We start from the raw sequence: 20516 nt of genomic DNA, 5'->3' as shown, positions 1-20516 counted from the left end.
GAGAGAGTTCATGGTTTTATTTTTTGATTAATTGTACATGACACGATTATAAAATGATATGAAAGTGACCGGCAATATTCAAAACAGGAAATAATAATGTGTACAGCACGTACCACATCATCAAAATATACTCCAGAAGTAAAAGTACACATTAAGCAAAATGGCCCATTTCAGAATAATGCAAAGTACTTAAGTTCTAAAGTAAATGGAGCGAAGTAAAAAGTACATTTACCTCTGAGGTGTAGTGCAGTAGAAGTATGAAGTGGTAAAAAATGGAAATACTCAGGTAAAGTACCTCAGTGTTGTACTCAAGTACAGTAGACGTCTCTGAAGAAGGAAACAGTCATGTGGTACAAATGAAGTTTTTAATGACGACCTCAGAAACATCTTTACAGCAATATTTTACAAGTTGGACTAAAACTCAAAGGACTGTTTGACTCGATGCTTCCAGATTCATTCTGCTGAGATACACGTTGGAGCATTAAGAGCACTTCCACAGTGATCCCACAGCCAGTCCAAAGGGGTAGCACCAGAAGAAGAAGAAGAAATGAGGAAAAGGCAGACTGACGGCACATCTGAAGCTCCAGGAGAAGAAGAACAAGGAGAAGAAGAAGAAGAAGAAGAAGAAGGAGGAGGAGAAGAAGGAGAAGAAGGAGGAGAAGAAGATGAAGAAGTGTTTTTAGTTTCAAAATCAATCTTCATCATGTGGAGAAACAAGCGCCGACCCGACAACAGAACAATGAGAAGAACAGTGAGGAACAGTTTTCATTGGCTGATGGAGACATTTCTACAGTTCACACCATCTGAAGGACGTCTGAGTGTTTTCAAAGGCGTCCAATCAGCTTTAAAACCAGATGTGCTGCAGCTGTTTGTCACTGACGCCTGATATAAACGGACATCAACCTTTTCAGTCTGCAGTCAGTCAGCTTGCTGTCACACACACACACACACACACACACACACACACACACACACACACACACACACACACACACACACACAGTCCCACTGCCTCAAACACTCAGCTGTTTGAGGAACTGAACCTTTTTAAAATAAAACTTTATGTTTGTGAAGTGTTTTTTATATTTATGTCGTCAGCAGGAACCAATCAGCTTCGAGCTGACAGCCACAGACAGGACGTCAAAGCACTGAGAGACGTGTGCGGTGGATCGACCAATCAAGGAGAGGGCTGAGGAGGACGAAAGGCAGCAGAGTCTCAGTGAACTCTGGAAGGTTTAGCATAAAGACAACTCATAAAAGATGAAATCAATAAAATAATGAATCTCTTAAAGTGAGAAATGACATCACTTCAAGTTTAAAGTCATTTTACACTTTCTGATTAATTTAACTGTAGAAAATAATGCAGAGGTTTAGTGTCTACGGGCGGCGTTGAGGACTGAATCAGTGGCTTTGAAATGTTTTAGGTGGAGCAGTTATGACCCAGAACTGAACCCTGTGGGACTGAAAGGTCTCTGCCGTCAAGAAGACATTTACAAACACAGATTCTCAAGCCAGGTGTCCGTCAGGCAGCAGGTACGCCGCAAGTCCTGTGGAGAGAGCGACTTCAACCCAGAAAACACTGCCACTGTTCAGGTGTGACCAGAGAAGAACAGCTGATCAGAGTGACGTCACTCAGATTTTTCCCACGGCACCTGAACGCAGCAGCCTCAGACTGAACGTTTTCTTTCTTCTGTCTCTTCAGCAGAAACTCGACGTTCGTTAGTGGAGGGAGGAGGACGAGGCCGTCTCTGATTGGTGGACAGCCAAGCCTGGGGGCTGCTGGGCGGAGCTTGGACCTGATCCCCCCGGGTTCCCACAGAGGGTCATGGGGGCGGGTGGGCGCGGGTTAAGGCGGGGGGGCAGGGGGTTGGAGGGGCGGATGAGAGGTGGGGGCTGCTGCAGGGTGGGGCGGGGCTGCAGGAAGCGGGCCTGTTGTTGGAGGGGCGGGGGCTGACGGTGCAGGGAGGGCGTGGCTGGGAGGGAGGGCCGCAGGAGGGGAGGGGGCTGGTGGAGGGAGGAGGAGGAGGCGCTGGACGTCACTGGAATCTGAACTGAAGAAGCAGAGGAGGCAGCAGGAGACGCACCTGAGGTCACCTGACCCTGCAGAAAGGAGAGGGCGGGGCTTTAATCACCTTCACACTGAATTTGGCTCTTAATAAGAAATTTTCACACAACAAACTGTCACTTAAAGCTGAGGCTCCTGCCGGGGGGGTCAGGGGTCAACGTCACAAAGCCAGCAGACTGAATGCTGACTGTGGTGTTTTATCTCTGAGGTGGAAACATGGACGATCTGGAGCCAATGAAGAGTCCAGGCTGCTCACACCTACAGCACACACAGGTAATGTCTCACCTCTTCGTCCTCTTCGTCGGTGCTCTTCCCTGACGGGGTGGTGGAGCTGTTCTTCCCCTCCTCTCCAGAGGTGGCGCTGTCTCCGTTGGGAGCTCGTGTTCCCTGTTCGGCCTCCCACTCCTGCAGCACCTCGTCCAGGTTGAACCGCCGCCGATAGTTCACAAAGAAGTTCTTCACCTGTCCCACCGTCTTGTTCCCGATGACGTCGGCGATGGCCTGGAAGTCTTTTCCGTACTTCCTGACACCTGAAGAACGAGACGGACAGATTCTCAAACCGGCACCAAAATACACAGAAGATGAAGTAAAACAAGGTCCTGAGAGACGTTTCGTCTGGAATCTCTTTCAGCTGCGTTCTGGAACGCAGCGAGGACGTTCTTCATCGGGTGTGGTTGGATTTCAGACCTTTTACCTGAAGAGTGATGAAGCTCACCTTGAACAGCCAGGAGCTGCTCGTCTGTGGTCCAGCGGGCGTTCACCTTCTGGTTACACTACAGGAACAAAGAGGAAGGACTGACGGTCACCCACAGACAGTCTGTAACAGGATCAGACCTCAGAACAATCAAGTCATGTGGTGTGTTTACTGCCACAGCTGAGAAACTCATCTGGATGGCGCCTCTCCATGAAGGCTACGTTAGCTAACCAGGCTAAAGTAGCTCACAAACCACTGCAGTAAAGTAAGAGAACAACCATGACTGAAAGCACTCCTTTAAACTCCAGATCGAATCTCCACATCTGATCCAGATCACTGAGACCTTTGGAGCTTCATCTCAATCATTCAGACAAGCATTTCAAAATCAAAACGCGCGTCTCATCCTGCAGGTGGCGCCATCCGTCAGCACATGTGATGAACTGCTGACAAACATTGTTTCGGAGTTTCCTGTTGAGCTGTGAAGATGTTGAGCTGCAGAGCTGCAGAGTGTTCGTACCTCAGACAGCCTGAACTCTTCGATCCCGGACTCCAACAGGTGTTTCAGTCCGCTGTTCATCTGTTTGGCATTCTGCACCTGAAGAACGACACGGAAACACTCAGCTTCAACAAACCTCACAGGAAACACTGTCTGAACACTCCTCCAGGTATCACCAGCAGGGGGCAGTACAGCCCAGACAGAGCAGTAATACAGACAGGCATCAGAGAGGACGACTCAGGGCAACACCTGAGGTCCTTCACCTGTGCTCAAACATTTCAGAGCAGCCAGTCCACATCCCTGGAGGGACGTCTCAGTGCTTTCTGTCCGGTGAGTCACTGTCAACAGTGTCTGCTTCAGCAGAACAGACACAAACACGACTGTCTTTGCGTGAATGTCAGCATGCTGCTGCTGACTGTTAGCATGCTAATGCTAAGCCCATGTCATTGGATGGTTTACAGGTGCTGCACTAATCTGACTCTTCAGTGTATTTATTCCAAATACCTGAAGACAAATCTGTGTCACCACAAAGACCTCCAGACCTGCTCCAGAGCTTCAGAGTCAAGCTGATTGTAGATTTCCACATTTAACTGAATGTTCAGACTTTTGATCTCAGCATGGAGTGAAAAGTCCTTAAAGAGCTCAGAGAGACAGGAAATAAATCCTCTACAGTCCCGGGTGTGAGAGAAGCTCCAGAGCAGCTGTTAGTGGACCTTGTGGTCAGACTGTTTGTCCAATGTTGTTTCTACAGTCAACAACGAGCTTTGAGTCTCAACAAACAGCTGATGAAGAAGATGAAGACGACTGACACTGAAGCATTGAACTGGAGGAAACGTCTGTTTTTGGAACCTGGTTCATTTGTTCTGTCTCCATGTTTCACTGTGAGGATTCAGTCCAGCAGGAGGACCGGCCTGGAGGACCAGGATTGGCCTGGAGGACCAGGATCGGCCTGGAGGACCAGGATCGGCCTGGAGGACCAGGATCGGCCTGGAGGACCAGGACCGTTTGTTCTTATGGTTTAATCCTGTCCTACATTTTCATGCTCACTGAGCTTCAACATGTCTGACTGCATCTTTCCTTTGACTCTTAGATCTGTTCAAGCAGCAGCTGCAGGACTCAAACAAACGGGCTAAAACCCGATCAGGATCCGTCCAGAGATGTACCTGTCTCTTGAGGGACACCAGCTCCATGTCCAGCTGACGGAGGAGGGTGTTGGCTGCGGAGGCGCTGCAGGACACGGCCACCACGTCCTCCTGGGTCAGGTACATGCCTTTGGGGGGGCGGCAGCGGGAGCGCTGGTGGTGTCGGTGCTGCAGGGTCTGGTGCTCCCGCCGACCCAAAGCCACCTTCGAGCCCGGCACCGTCGGCTCCGCCTGGTTCTGCAGATTGAGAGGAGGAGCCGTTAACTGGCGGTTTCAGACTTTAAGGAGTCCTGAAACTAAGAAAATGCCGTAGAGACGAAACATCCGAAACAGAACCGAACGCATCGATGAACAAAACTGAACCGAAAACATCTGATCAGTTCTCAAATTGAACTCTTCAGTTTCTTTCACTTTTTGTTTCAAACTCTTGTCTTTAACTTCTGTTTCCCCGAAGCAACACTTCCACTGGAATGATCGTCCTAACTGCATTATTTACTGATGCCTTCAGTTGCAGTTCTAACTTCTCGTCAGCGTCGAGGCTCCGATTCGGTTTCCGATTCCGAGACAGACGAGTCGTCATCGTCACAGTTTGTAGATGAAACCGTTAATTAAAAAAATACAGACTCATCTGTAGTAAAAATAAACCAAACGACGGTATGAGAGACTTTTCTTTGGTTTAGTTTCTAACACGTACATTTTTCAAAGGTTATTTTGGGGTTTTTGCCTCTGATGCACAAATTAATTAGACAATGAGTATTTCTTAAATTTATGAACATTTTAAAAAGCTGAAAAGTCGTGTTGGAGAAACTTCCTGTAACGAGGCTTCAGGTAGGTCAGGTGTGTCCACGTACCTCTTTCTTGGTTTCCTTGTTGGGGTCGTAGTCGCTGTCGTTGGCTTCGATGGGATTGGCCTCCTCCATCTCCTCATCACTATGGCAACAACAACAAGCCAAAATTCAGCAGTTACACGTCATCGAAACAACAAACAACAGCAGAGACACAGAGGACGGTCATATTCCCGCTCCTCCACTTCCTTCATGCATTGCATTGTGGGACAGCAGTGTTCATCTTCAGCCTTTGCAGAAAATCAAGTATTTTTACTGCAGTAAGAGTACTTCATCAGACTCAGCGGAGCTTCAGCACCATCTGCTGTTCGGACGCACAAACTACAACGTGCTGAGACCCGAACAGGGACGTCTCTGTTTAGGTGAGTCTGCGGCTCAGCAGGTGAGACGTCCTCACAGTCCGTCGGTGTCTCCGTCAGGTGTCCAATCGGTCAGTCCTACCTGTCGTCCTGGTTGCTCCTGTTGGCCAGTTTTCGAGCCTGTCGGTCCATCAGACTCGTCCTGGAGCGAGTCTTCTTCCAGGAGTAGTAGTACTTCACCAGACTGGAGATGGATTTGTCCGGTAACTGAACGGGACACAAGGTTCAACCGTTACTACCAGCGAGTACGAAGTCCTTTAGATCAGTGGTTCTCAACTGGTCTGGCTTCGGGACCCACCATCAGCCCTTAATGACAAGGCGCGACACCAACAGATGGCACTTCGCTGCATTAAAAATCCCCTTCAAAATAAAAGCACAGGATTTTTTTTTTTGCCCAAACAAAGGCCGCGACCCACTGGAAACGGACCCAAAAGTGGCCCACGACCCACCAGTTGAGAATCATCGCTTTAGATGGCGTCTGATCACGAGGCTGAGTGTCGAGGTTCTAATGCTGAGCTGAACGAAGTATTCACATTCTGTACTCACAGAAAAGTACTAACACAACAGTGTAAAGACATTCTCAGCCTCATGTACTTAAAGTATCAGCATAAAAGTATTCGCTGTGCAGTAAAACGTCTCCTGTGACTGACTGACTGGTGGTTTGCCCCCCCGGCTCCTCATGTCCATGTGTCAAAGTGTCTTTGAGCGCACTGAACCCAGTCCAGACACATTTTATCTGCTTTCTACACAGTTAGCTAGTTTAGTCCAGCTGTCTTTGAGCACTCAGAAGAACCAGGACCTGGACGAATGAGGATCTTCACAAAGTCCTGATCCACAAATCTGTTTTCAGGTTCTGGGCTTTTCTCTAATCTTTGATCATTTGAACAGTTATTGAAATGGATCCACGTGAGGAGTTTAAAGCTTTGACAGTGTGATGAAGCCTGAGTGCAAAAGATGGACAGAAGTAAATGGTAGTACATGTACTCAGATACTCTCTGTGACTACAGCTTCATGGTAACGCTGCCGTGCAGACAGACTGACCGGGCTCTCTGGCGGTGGTCTTACCATCTGCTGGATGCGGTGGAAGCTCTTGCCGTGGAAGCTGAAGGCCTGTTCGAACAGCACCTTGTCCTCCACCGTCCACTCGTCTGGGAACGGGGTGAAGTTCGGCAGGTCGGCCAGAGACTTCTCGATGTTGTGTTTGTGCCAGAAGAGCATGCCGAGCGCCTGGACGTGTGCACGCACACACACACACACACACACACACACACACACACACGTTACTAAAGATCTCTGATGTGTGTCTGAGCGTCTCTTCTTCAGCTTCCAGGTTGTTTTCACTTCCTGCACGCGTGTCAATCATAAACACACTCGCAGCTCATCCAATGAGACGCTTCGTCTCTGCACCTGAAGACGACCTTTTGCTGTCCGTCATCGCTCGTTCTAAAGTGCTGACTGCTGCTCAGAGGTCACACACGTCCACAGAGGACAGATTCATACAGGACAGACATCACATGACCCCTGCGTTCAGTGAAGCGTGGTCTGTGATTTGTGGCGGAATCTTTCTAAATTATGGATTTGGCAGATTCACAGACGACCTCTGAGGTCGTCAGGCAACATTCGTCCTGTGAGAACGTCTCAGTTTGAAAATCCTGTGTTTCATGTTTCCAGGTGTTTTTGGCACAGAGGAACACCTGGACGACCCGACCTCACCTGCAGTCCTCCATGATGGAGCATCACAGGTGTTCCATTGATGAACCTGCTCACTACCTGCACAGGTAGACATCATTTAAACATTTTGGAAACTGTCACAGAAACAAACTGAAGCCGCTCAGTTTAGTTTTGTTCTCTCAGCTCATGAAACATTATTTCACTTCATTTACAGTCAAACACAAAGTTCAAAGTGTTCCAGTCGTACGAATCGTCAGCTCGCTGACGCCGGGCTGCTCGCGTGTGTTGGACAGCTGATCTTCATCATATGTCTTCTAAAAGTTCTTCTCCTCTGACGTGAGGAGACACGAGAGCTGTTTGTCCTGATCAGTATTAAAGAGGCCGAACAGGAACCCTGAACAACACGAATGACGACGGATCGGCCTCCGTTAAGCGGACGGTCTCGCTGACGTCTCCGTTCAAACCTGCAGGATTCAGGTCGACGCCTGCTGGAAGAGGTTTTGGTGGACGGGGGACGGAGTCTCGCTGTGGACTCACCTGCTCCACGTTGTATCCGTGTTTCTCTTTGGCGATGGCGATGTATTCGTCCACTGTGGAGGAAGAGCACACAGTTGAGACCGGTCTGAGGACCTGGTAGAGGACTGCCGCTGCGTACAGAGGACAGGAAGTGGACTTACATTTGGAGTCGACGATGGTGTGATACGGAGACCAAACCAGCATCCCTCCGCTGTCTTTGTCCGAGTACTTCGTGGAACCTGAAGGAGAACAAACATCATCAGTGTCGTCGGTTTGACGGTCAGCTCGTCTCATCGTGTCTAATCGAGGAGGCTGCAGAGCTGCATTATGGGAAATGTAGGATGCAGCGTTTCAGGAGTCTGACCCTCGCTGTGAAACCTTTAACGCTTCACTTCTTCACTCTTTTCTTTATTCCTCCTCGTTTCTTTGGTGGTTTCTGTAAATTAATCTGCGGCCAGGTGTTCAGGATGGTCACATGACTTAAATCGCTTCCTCGTCAGCAGCTTCCTTCCTGCTTCTTCAGGTCTGTGTCTGATTTCCAGTCTTCAGTTACTCTGAGAATAAACCTGCTCAAACTCAGACTGAAGTCCAAAGTGTTTCAAACCATCAACATCTTTCACTTCAGTTTCTTTTCTGGAGTCTGTTCTGATTAAAATGACTCCCAGTGATTCCAGTATGAAGCACAGTGAACCCCCCCAACACACACACACAGGATACAGGTTGATAAATTAATTAGATAACACACACTAAGTGTTTTCATGTGTGGGTTCATCCGATTGTCCAAATCAAAAAGTCATCGTTAGGTTTTCTTATTGTTCTCTAACAGACGTTCATGTGGAGTAAAAGCAAAGAAGAGCAGAGAAAAACCAAATCTGTGGAAAGTCTTCACCCTTCAAACTGTTCTCACTGTAAAATGTTCCCAACGTGACAAATAGTCTCTTTCCCTCCAGCATTAAGGAGATAATATCAGAAATGTTTATTTAAGATCTCAGATGTGAGTGTTGGTATCAAACTCCAATAATGTCTCTGTTCACAGAGTCTGAAAGAGATTCAGAGAAGAAGAAAAGTGTCAGTGCTGAAAGTCAGACACTGGATAATATTTTCTCTCGCGTTGAAAAGTTATTGGTTTGTTACTGTTGTTGCTCACAGCTGCTTCCTCTCATGTCAGAGAATATCAGAAATGATTCGGGACAAAACGAAGAGCAGCGAAAACAAACCAGCTCACTGATGTTCACTGATCTCAAACTGCTGCATGTGAGCGAGCAGCTGAGGTAGCCTCGGCTCATGTTTCTCCTTAAACCTCCAAACACTCGGTATGAACCGTGCGAGAGCCTGACTGAGACGGACCAGTCACGGTCTGAGGCTGAGAGGACTTCCACGGTCTGGAGCCTGCATGTCTCGAGGCTACCACCGTCCGTCACTCAGCGCGAACACTGGAAAATCTCACCGGGCTCGAACTCCGGGATGTTGGCCTGATAATCGGCTCCGACCCGCATCCCCACATCTGCAAAACAGCCACATGAGACACAGAAGACGTTTGACTCAAACGATCAAGGATGAAAACGCGCACATACGGAGCGAACAGAGGCTGTTCGAGGCTATACTCACCGTGTTCGTCGTCGCTGCCGCTTTCGTCAGAAAAATGTCCGTTAGAGGCGTTGGACGGACTCTTGGTGCCGTTTGAGCGACCTTTCCCTAAATACTCCGAGCCTTTATCCATCATTCCCGGCATCTCACCGCTCAAACGCACCGTTTTTTAGACGCTGTGTCGGGATATAAAATGTCAGCAGGAGCTGGAGGTTTTTCTGCTGCCGTTCGCTCACTGTCCGCGGCTCCGTCCGTGTCGCTGTCGCGCTCCTCTCTTCGCTCCCGCCGCGGTATGTACGGTCAGCGCAGGCTTTAAACATCACAGACAGCATCGCAGGAGCCTCCTCCTCGTTTTACAGAGTTTTCATATGTGAAACGGTTCATGTGGGGAGATTTTTGACGCTTTAAACCGGTGACTGAGCGAGGTCTAACAACCGCGGCGGAAGGCTTTTTACGCACCGTCGGGCGGCAGTGCGACTCCGGCTGCTGCGGCGCCTGTAGCTGCAGATCCTTCCGCCGATACAATTATAAACTAAAATAAAAAGAAATCTAACATCAAATGAAAATTGAGATTAAACAGCAACAAAACTTTAAATAAACCAAAATTTAAATAAACAAAAGCAGAATGGAATAAAAAAAAATCTGCAAATCAGAAATATGACAGATAAATCAAACTGAAAACATCATCAGTTCACATGAAAACGTGTCCCAGACTGATCACACATTCAACATGATGACTTCATTACAACGTATGTTCAAAAACGGACAAATGTTCAAAGCTCAGCCTGTTTTTCGGTGTTTTTCTCCTTGTTTATGTCAGTGTTCCTGCACTGACGCTGCAGCACCAGCAGGGGGAGACACCGCCCAACAATCCGCAGAGCTTCAGGACTTCAGGGTCACATGAGAGACAGTCAGTGGTGAGGACATTCTTAACTGTCCCTCAGTCCAACAACACTTCAACACAACGAATATGAGGGAAATCATCATATATCAGGTTTGAATGGAAGAACTGAACACATGGAACAGTCGTGTGAAGCGTGACTGCAGTCAGTTTGAGAGCTCTAGTTCATCGGTCTCATGTCCTGCAGGGACATGAAGCTGTCCCTGATCAGTTTGTGCTGAGGCCATTGTTCCCGCTCTCCTGGGCGTAGACGTCCTCCATGGACGGACTCTCAGTCCTGGTGACGTGCTGAGCACTTTTCACCGTCCTCAGCTCCTCAGGGAGCGGCGCAGACTGCTCAGCACGTCTTTGTCACCGTGTTGGTTTGGTGAGTCCGGGTCAGGTCCTCGCTGATGTCAACCCTGAGGAGCCTGAAGCTGCTGGCTCTGTCCACCAGAGTCCCATTGATGGAGGTCCAGTCACTTCCTGTGCTCCACCATCAGCTGCTTTGTTTTTCTGGTGTTGGACTCTGAAGCTTGAGGACAAAAATGCAGGAATAAACTTCATCACGTCCATCAGTTCTTCAAAGGTTTGGACAATAACGTGTGTCAAACCCAGATGTGTTGTTGTTTTACTGTTTGCACTAACAGGGACGTTTCCTCCCTGTTTGTCTGCTGGAGGTTTTTAGAGGCATGAGACGTCACTCAGCTCTGCTTTAGAGACCTCAGACCCTGGTTCAGACCCTGGTTCAGACCCTGGTTCAGACCCTCGCTCAGACCCTCTGCGTCTTAAACTGTCTTTGCTGAAAGTGGATGGAGACAGTCAATAAGCTCCAATGGAGTCCTCCGTTTGGACGCTCTGTCCCCTCAGCGCTGTCGGGAAAATTTACGGAGATTAATTTCACCAAACAAGTGAACCCAGTTTTCAGCGATTCTGCTGAGAATCTGCTGGGCGGACGTCAGACCGTCCATGCTCCAACCACAGAGAAACATACCAAATGTCTCTGAAGTGGACCTTTAACCGACCACCAGTGATGTAATGATGTATGAAGCAGCTACCTGTCTCTCTCTCTCCCTGTCTCCATCTGCAGGTGTCTCTTTACCATCCTCTACCTGTCTCTCTCTCTCTCTCTCCCAGTATGTTCTAAGCTCTCTCTACCACAGACAGCCTCACCGTGGCTCATCTCAGAGCTCCTGCTGCAACCATCTGCCAAAAGAGAGAGAGAGAGAGAGAGAGAGAGAGAGAGACAGACAGACAGACAGACAGACAGACAGACGAAGAAGAGAGAGAGAGACAGAGAAACATGATGAACAGAGAGAGAGAGAGACGAAGAAGAGGGAGGGAGGGAGAGAGAGAGAGAGAAGGAGGGAGGGAGGGGTGAGGGAGCTCCTACACTACAGCGCGCGGGGCTCGTGCAGCATCAGATATGTGAGCGGCGGGAAGCAGCTCTGCCTCGCGCTGCAGGAGGACGGCAGAATGGCGGGAGGACGGCGGGGTCTCGTGGCCCCTCAGAACACTTTCCTGGAGAACATCGTCCGCAGGTCTAACGGTAGGATCCGGTCCGGTCCGGTCCGGTTCTGTCCGGTTTATACACCTGGACTGCAACAGTGATAGCCTGTTTGTGGTGTGAAATGTCTCGTGGTTCTGTTCGGTTGTTTCATCATCAGACAGCTTCACTGTGATAGGCTCTTTCATTCCAGAAAACCTGCACGTGTGGTTCATTACCTTCATTGTAGGCTAGCATTAGCTTACCTGCACTTCTTAAAGCTAACAGGTATATGTTAGCCTTCAGCTGCTTGGTAAGAAATCCCACTATGAGTCTTTATGTAAAAATGTTTTTATTGTCAGATTTTCAAGCTCAGCAGCTCAGATTTACCTTCCTTTTCATAAACTTTTGTCTGGCCATACTTGTATTTTGCTAAAGGCTAGTTAACCAAGTTTTACAATCATATTTCAAAACTAGTACATAGTTTTATGTTTTAATTATATTTTCATCTTTAAAAAGTTGGCCGAGCACATACTTACCGTCATTTATCGGAAGTTAAGTGCTTATTATTGTAAATAAGAATATAATAAAACTGTACTTTGCCTCTCCTACATTTGACTTTAGGGAAAGAAATCAAAAATTTTGATTCTGAAATCCAGCTTATTTTTCAAGGAAATCAAACTTTCGCTGAGGATTTGCTGATTTTTCCCTTCTTTATTTAATTGTGAGTTGAACGCATGCATTTTGGACTGTTCAGTAGTTTCTGACATTTTACAGTTAATCAATAAATAATCAGCAACTTTATCAATAATGAAAATAATCATTAGTTGGCATTTCACATTCACATGTAAAGCCAGAGTACGTATATAATATCTTAATATTGTTAAGGATAAGTTGGACATTATGCTCTTCTGCGTGAATACAGTAGAGTTGGTGTTTGCCCAGCAGCAGGTAACACGAAGGACACCTTTCCTCTGTTAGCTAAAGGTCACTGAACACTGCTCCATAAAATGATGTTTCAGTTATATTCTATAGATTTTACGTGATATTCAGACTGCAGAAACCAATGACATTTAACACCAAGTATGTACAGAAAACAAGCATGATGGGATGTTGCATGTGTTCTTAGAAGGGACGAGGAACTGAAACCATAAGACGATGGAGGTGTGACGGAGGTGGTCAGGTGTTGGTCAGGTGCTTTTCACCAGACAGCCGTCTTTGGCAGACCAGTGTTCAGCTGCTGTGGTTAGCCGTTAGCTTTGCTATGGGTCATCTTCATGTCTTCTGCTGTCGTTTGAGTTCAGCTTTGTCCTCACTGTCCTCACTGTCCTCACTGTCCTCACTGCTTCAACTGTTTCTGCTCCTTTAACTGCTCTTCTGTTCAACTTTTCAGTTTGGACATTATCGTATAGACAGACAGGTACAGACCAGCGTTTCCACGTGCTGTCGTGTACCCCCCCCCCCCCCCCCCCGTGTCTCTCTCTCTCTCTCTCTCTCACGCACACACACACACACACACACACACTTTGCACTGTGCTTCTGTGTATAATCCTTGTTGTGTGAACATCTGAGCTTTTTCCTGCTTTATTCTCATATTTTAGCTCCTAAAATTCTTACGTCATGATCGCTCAGCGGTTCCACACCTGTCCGCACTGGGATTTGAGAACAAGGGGAACTTTCCAGCACTCCGCCCCGTACCATCACACCACCCTCACATTTATATTAGAGCACATACAGAGAATCCTAAAATCACCACGAAGCAACATCCGAGCAGGACTGAGTTAACTCGTCCCTGCATGACGTGACTGCAGCCAGGTGTCAGAATCAGATACCTGGTTGAGGTGAAATGCTGTGAGCATCAAAGAAATTCAGCCCTTGGTTTATTCTGCATGACTGAAGGATGTGAACACATCACAGTTTATACTTCAGCTGTGATGTTTGAGAGGCTGCTGGCAGAGAGACGCCTGGCAGCAGAGGGTGAATCTGAAAACGATGGCGGATGATGTAAATACCGCCATTGATGGAGGATGTTTCTGTTTGCTAGATTTGTCACTTTTCCCTCTGCGTGATCCACTAAAATCTGTGTGGTCTGCTGCGCAAAAGGCAGGACTTTGAACGACAATGATGCAAACCCATCAGAAAGGCCGTGATGCGTTACAGCCAACCTTTATTTTTTACTTAGAAAGATTACAAATATGGAAAACCGGGAGAAACTCATAAGAAAGTTGAATCAGCTCTTCTCTGACACAGTGTTAATGTCTGCCTGTCTGCACATCAAATGACCCCACATGGAGCTTCACACCCAAAGCTGAGCCGGGATGAATGGTGTATGTTCACCTGGTGGTGGAGCATTACTGTCACCACAGACTTCACCAAGATGTCAAATCCTCAGAGTATTAAGAGCTGCTGTGCAGAGTTTTTAGTGTGATAAACCTTCAAACTCATGGATCTGCCCCTCAAACTGGATTTACTGGATCACATGTCATCATCACATCTGAAACATCGCGCTCCACCAACAGCCCTTTGTGTTTTTTTAGCCGTGCTAAACGGGTTGCTTCAGACTGAAATCAACAATTGTTCAATGGATTGTCAAGAGTGTTCAGACGTTCATGTTCCCCTCAGGATGATTGGAAATAACTTGACTTGTCTGACAGGTCACGTGATCACATTCAAACCAGCTTCAGCTGCACTTGCTTCTTGTTAGCGTGCTAATATGCTAAACTAAAATGGTCAATATAGTTAATATTAGCATATTAACATTATAAATGTGAGCATGTTAGCATGCTGGTGTTAGCATTTAGCTGAAAGCAGAAGTACAGCCTCACAGAGCTGCTACCATGGCTCGGGTCGCCTGTGCGGCAGCCATCTATCACGCCGCCTCCTCGACTCCCGCCCACCTGGACGCCACAGGCTGCTGCTGCTATCAATCTAATGTCATCTCATCGCACAGCTGCACAGAGCGGGCTGCAGTTTAAATGGACACCAATATGACAAGATTAAGATAAACCAGGAGCATAAATGTCGTTGACTGTCTGAGACCAGATACTTGGAGCTGTTGTTGCTCCTCGTTCATCTGTCTGATAAAGAGGCGTGTCGCCTAATCCGGGAATCACCTTCTGTAAAATCAGCTCCTCATGTTTCCCCTCACTCTTCAGTGGCAGAGAGCTCTCCACGTTCACCAGAGCACCATCGCTGTGTTGACACTGGAAACAAAGATGGCGGCCTGGAGGCACCTTCAGTGCTGTTTTGACTCCGGACGCCCACCATGTTTGAGCGTGATTGGTCAGTTCTACGAAACAGTCTGTTTGAAGAGCGAAGGCGGTGGAACCCACTGGCTATTGTCTGGCGATGATTTAGCTTTTTATTAGTTTTTTTAAACCTGTCTTTATTTACATTTATGTGTGTAGAGATGTCGAGTTGTTGAGTTTGAAGGTCGCGTTGCTAATCGGACTGTAAACAATGACCAGCGTTTGGAACAGGAAGTCATGGCTCAGATGTCCTCTGAGGCTGAGTCATCGTCAGACAATGGCCGACGGACTCTGAGACCGGCGGCGGTCAGCGGCTGTTTAATTCAGTGTAACGATGAACTATGGCTGAATAATTAATTATTGTGGTTTTGTGACGCTCAGACCAACTCACCCCAGCTAATTAAATGAAGCTTTAGAGTCTAAAGAGCTGCTAGCGTCCCCGAGAGGCTGCAGTCGCCATTACAGCACAAATCAGACAATAGAACATTTGTCCTGATGGTGGCGCTAGAGGGAAGAGCAGCGAAATATGAGGAAACATCCTAATTGGTGTGATAATTAGTGAGTGCTGTGCAGCCAATCTCGTCTCGTTAAGTCTCAGCTCCACATGGACTTTGGCCGATGGAGGTATTTTTATTTTTTTTATGTTGAAATAGTGACATGAAGCTGCTGTGATGCAGAAATCTGATCAACGTCTGATACTAATGAAAGAAAAAGGGAACATTGATGATTAAAATACACAAAAATGAGAATGATAGTTTCAGCTCTTTGTCACATTAATGTACATTTCAGTGTGGTTGGCATGTTTGTTTTGTTTGTCGTGGCTGTTTGAGCCGAGCGACGTTCAGCTCGCTCATGTATTTTGCAGCGGAGTCATGTAGTTCAAGTCCTTGGAGGATTTTTAGGAGCATTTTAAAACCTTGAGCTACGTTTCCTCTGCTGGGGTTCAGCTCAGGCTTTTGTTTGAAAAATGGATGTAAAAATCTGAAAGATTCATGAAGTCATACCTGAATGTGTAAGTGTGAGGCTTTGTGATATTATAGTCGAAACAATCACCTCACTGAGATACAGGAAGCAGTTTCATTTACAGCTGTGGGACATTCACAACAGCAGCATCATCAGCTTCAGCTGGACCATGAAATGCATCATCCTCCAGACGCCTGCGTCAATACCAGTCTTACTGCTTTGGACAAAAGTGACGATCGTGAAACATTGAAACTTGAAATTTTGCCATGAAAGTCTTGAAATTTAGAATACTATACAAGGCGTTATGTACAGTTACTATATATACATGTTATCTTCCATCTGACTTAACAGCGTGCTTTCACGTGATGCCTTGGCTTATTTTCATGCTTCGAAATCGAACCAAAGTCCTAAAATCTCTGCAGGACGAAGAATCTTCATGTTTTTAAGTTCTTAGCATCACAGCGACCCAGTCATCCAGTCTGTACATCCATGAGTACACTGCTAACAGCTAACTGCTAGCAGGAGCCGCTAACAGCAACTGCTCGCAGGAGCTGCTAACAGGAGCAGCTAACAGCTAACTGCTAACAGGAGCTGCTAACAGGAGCAGCTAACTGCTAACAGGAGCAGCTAACAGCTAACTGCTAACAGGAGCCGCTAACAGGAGCAGCTAACAGCAGCTGCTAACAATTCTGTTTTTCGTTTTAAGCAGCTGTTTGCTGCATTTGTGGTTTAGTAAGATTAATGCGGCTAACAGATCTGGTTGCTCATTGAGTCATTTTAATGAAAAAGCTGAAGTTATCAACATTCCCTCTTTACATACCTGTCTGTGAAGACGAGGCTGGTCCGGGATCAGATCTGAATCCTCCTCTTCATCCCATGTCTTCATCCGTGTCTCTTTTAGTTTGCTTCTGTTCCTCAGTCAGTTTTCTTCATTCCTGCTGCTGCAGAATCGGCCGTAATGACAAGATATGGCGCTCATATCAGGTTGATCCACGGTTCACTTTCAGTCCGTCAAAGCGACGCAGAGTGTGCAGAGTTTCCCGTTAGTGTCCTGGAAGACTTCAGTGTCCTGGCTAAACGGGACAGATTCCCGTCAAATATTATCTGTGACATTATATATCATCTGTCGTCCCATGTTTTTGTGTTCAAGCTGCTAATGGGGACACCAGTTCTTTAAACTGGTCCAGTATTGAGCCATGAAACAGGCTGCAGTATAATCCCAGCTGGCGTTTTTTCCCCGGAAATGAACGTCCAGCAGTGTCTTTGTGTTCATCACTGACTCAGATTGTTGTTCAAAGTGTCTGATGACAGAAAGGATCCATACTGAGATCGACCTTTTTGTTAAAGAGTGAGATCCTTCTTGTTGAACCGCAAACAGCTGTTACATCACTCTCACTGAAGCCACCAGACTCCATTCACAAAAACAGGAATTTAACATCGTAAAACACACTTTATTCAAACTGACAGAAACAAAAAACTCCAACAATCAGCAGTAACTCTGGTCAGAAAAACACTCTTAATTCAGGAGAGAAGTGAGAGAAAGAGAGAAGAAGAAGAAGAAGAAGAAGAGTAAGAAGAAGAGGAAGAGGAAGAGGAGGAAGAAGCAAGAACAGCCTGAAGAGACGGAATATTTTCTGATGATCTGATGGTTTACATGATGGTGACTTCAGTTTTTTTCCCAAAAAGAAGATGAGTCTCCACGATGTGGCTGAGTGAATGTAACATGAGTAACACACACACACGCGCGCACACACACACACACACACACACACACACACACACACACACACACACACAGATTCAGGGAAACCCTCTGTGCGGCTGTAAACTGGTGTGTTTGTGTTTGGTGGACTGTGATTGGCTGTTAGCTCTTTGGATGGTGGTGTCCAGACTGAATGATAACAACAAACACTGTGTGTCCTAAATATGATATTTTTCATCAAAAATAGCAAAAATCCACTGGTTTCAGCTAAAAGTGTCCAGATGTGAGTATTTTCTGCTTTTCTTTTCTTCTCTGAGAGCAGGCTGATTTGTTTTTGGGGTGAGGACGGCTGGTTGGATCAATGATCACAGAATTGTCAGTCGCAGCCTGAATCGGTCTGCAGCCCTGTCACGTGTAGAACGTTGTTCTAGGGTTTCTGTCATGTGCTTCGCTCAGGTAAGACAGAGTCTAACCTACTGGTTTCTGTGGTCAGATACCAACTTCGTGCTGGGGAACGCTCAGATCGTGGACTGGCCCATCGTCTACAGCAATGATGGCTTCTGCAAGCTGTCGGGTTACCATCGAGCCGAGGTCATGCAGAAGAGCAGCACCTGCAGGTACGACGGCGCCCCCTCACGCTGATTCTGGATCAGTGGTTGTTGTCCTGGTATTCAGTGCTGGACTGTGTTTCCTCCCGCAGCTTCATGTACGGAGAGCTGACAGACAAAGAGATGAGCGAGAAGGTCAGACAGACCTTTGAGAACTACGAGATGAACTCCTTCGAGATTCTGATGTACAAGAAAAACCGTGAGTACTGCAGTTTTTCACAGCACTCTGAATGTCACACAGTCTGCGTTAAAGGTGCTTCATCTGACCTGAATACCCAAAAACCCAGAAACTCAGGACCTCAAGACCTCGAGAACCAGTTCACGTCCTAAACTGGGACACGCCATGCTGACAGCTGGCGGCCTTCAGCAGCAGAGCTCGTCAGTGAAAGAGAGAAGTGTCTGACTTAATGAGCTTAATGAATCAGCAAGTTCACCCGTTTACTTCAGCTCTTTTCTTTATTTTTCTTCTGCGCGTTTGTTTTCTGCTCTGTGCACCAAAACCGTCAGCAGCTGTTACTTTTCACCAGAGCTCAGCATCACATGGCGCTCTGAGCAGAACGAGACCGGCTCGTTTTATCCAGAGGGCTGCGGGCTGTTCCTCCCATTCACACGTTCACCGACACTCCCAGACGCCGACCGGACGCCGGCCTGGCCATCCGGACCACTTTGGGTTTCAGTGTGTCGTTGAGCGACACGTCTGCGTGTGGACAGGTGTCCTTTGATTCCCTTTATTAAAGAGCTGACAGGAAGTGACACCGACTGGATGCACTTTGGCCCCCAGGGGTCCTTATTTAACCCCATCAGTCAGAGTACGTGTCAGAGGCTCCTGTCAAACCCAAACTGCTGTTCTGTTCTTCTTCCTCCCTCTGTTGTCGCTCATTATCTTTGTTACTGTCAGCATCTGTACCTCACAGTGACCTCATTGGTAAATCACAACATTATATTTTTTGTGCTTCTGCCTTCATATGAAATGGATGTGTTTAAACCCGTCCGTGGCCCTCAGGTCGCCTTAAAGTGCGACTATGTGAAGTCCACCAGTAGTTTGAGGTTGTGTTTGTGTGTCAGAGTCCGCATGCTGTTCTCTGCTGATCTCTGCAGGATGTGATGCTCGTGCCACGTTCGGGTGGCGTGAGCTCTGAAACCGGACCGGCGCAGTGCTGGTCTGAGCTGGCTGGGTGTGGTTTCCGCTTCAGTCTGGCACACAGCGTGGCACAAGCCGAGCAGCGAGCAAACAAAACCGGCCTGCCGTGTGTACATACCTGTCGACACCGGGATTTAGAATACGGGAAATGTTCCGACGCTCCACCCTGGACCGTCCCTCCACCCTCACCACAGGGACACACGGTGAATCCTAAAATCATCAGGAGCAAAAAGGACTGAGTTAACTCGTCCCTGCATGACGTGGCTGCAGCCAGGTGTCAGAATCAGATACCTGGTTGAGGTGAAATGCTGTGAGCATCACAGACGTTCAGCCGTAGTTTATTCTGTATGACTGAAGGATGTGAACACATCACGGTTTATACTTCAGCCGTGATGTTGATGGCAGAGAGACGCCTGGCAGCAGAGGGTGAATCTGAAAACAAGGATGATGGTGATGATGTGAATGCAGTCACGTCTCTGCGTCTCTGAGGCTGTATTGAGCTGTGTTGATGCCGTGGTCGTCGTCTGAGTCTGTGGGCAGAAGTCTCTGCAGCTCGGTCACAGCAGGAGTCACAGCTCAGGTCAAAGCACTCTGACTCTACCTCCTCAAACTGAGCCGGAACAGATGGACGTCCTCTCTCGCTCCTCCGGCGGTCGCTGCAGACCTGGTTGTTGCTGTTTCCTGCTGCTAGCATTAGCAAACCGCTTGATCTCTGTGCTGTTTTGTTTCTTTCTATGTTTTATCAAACTGCTTTCACTCCTCCTCTCGACAGTTAGCAGAGTCTGCTCTACTTTCTTCATCATCACTTTTCCTGAAATATCTCCAAACTGCTGACAGAGCGCCTCCTCCGCCTCCCTGCTCCACTGACGGCAGGTTCATATCAATCAGAGTAGTTTACCTGAGCACAGTGTGGGAGCCGTCCATACTACAACAGCACTGTAAGAAACACAGACTCAGAGACACGTGCTGAGGAACGACCGCTGCAAAGTTTACCTGAACCAACCAATGGGAGATCAGATCGGACCAGGTAGGATGGAGGTTTTCCCAGTTAGTTCAGAGGCTGAGGAGGTCACAGACCTGATGTGTACTGGTCTAACTGGTGGCAGCACAGCG

The 20516-nt window shown here is 47.5% G+C and overlaps 2 protein-coding genes across 3 annotated transcripts in view; one reads left to right on the top strand and one right to left on the bottom strand.

Annotated features, from left to right (window-relative positions):
• On the bottom strand, positions 1–9635 carry rcor3 (REST corepressor 3). Its single transcript, XM_076729124.1, has 12 exons — positions 9397–9635; positions 9236–9292; positions 7950–8027; positions 7810–7862; positions 6667–6828; positions 5684–5808; positions 5249–5327; positions 4419–4634; positions 3277–3354; positions 2781–2838; positions 2351–2595; positions 1–2100 (listed from the first exon to the last, which is right to left on the bottom strand). Exons 1-12 carry the CDS (start codon positions 9518–9520, stop codon positions 1720–1722), a joined length of 1656 nt encoding a protein of 551 aa, XP_076585239.1. The 5' UTR covers positions 9521–9635; the 3' UTR covers positions 1–1719.
• A 2019-nt stretch (positions 9636–11654) lies between these two features.
• kcnh1b (potassium voltage-gated channel, subfamily H (eag-related), member 1b) overlaps positions 11655–20516 on the top strand; it is a 35328-nt gene continuing 26466 nt past the window's right edge. Inside the window, exons 1-3 of one of the 2 annotated variants that reach the window (XM_076727775.1) lie at positions 11655–11804; positions 18148–18271; positions 18355–18461. In XM_076727775.1, coding sequence (XP_076583890.1) covers positions 11732–11804; positions 18148–18271; positions 18355–18461 — 304 coding nt within the window. In that variant the 5' untranslated portion in view covers positions 11655–11731. The remainder of the gene's footprint in view (positions 11805–18147; positions 18272–18354; positions 18462–20516) is intronic. The other variant, XM_076727774.1, reaches the window with a different exon arrangement.

This window comes from Chaetodon auriga, chromosome 4 (assembly GCF_051107435.1).
Source record: "Chaetodon auriga isolate fChaAug3 chromosome 4, fChaAug3.hap1, whole genome shotgun sequence".
Lineage (NCBI taxonomy): Eukaryota > Metazoa > Chordata > Actinopteri > Chaetodontiformes > Chaetodontidae > Chaetodon > Chaetodon auriga.
This window is presented reverse-complemented; position numbering and strand designations above follow the sequence as displayed.

Coding starts and splice junctions, on each gene's coding strand:
- rcor3 (XM_076729124.1), bottom strand. CDS start 9,520: ATGCCGGGAATGATGGATAAAGGCTCGGAGTATTTAGGGAAAGGTCGC. Junction 7,863..7,949: donor CACCATCGTCGACTCCAAAT/GTAAGTCCACTT, acceptor CTTCCTCCACAG/TGGACGAATACATCGCCATC. Junction 6,829..7,809: donor ACGGATACAACGTGGAGCAG/GTGAGTCCACAG, acceptor GCACACGTCCAG/GCGCTCGGCATGCTCTTCTG.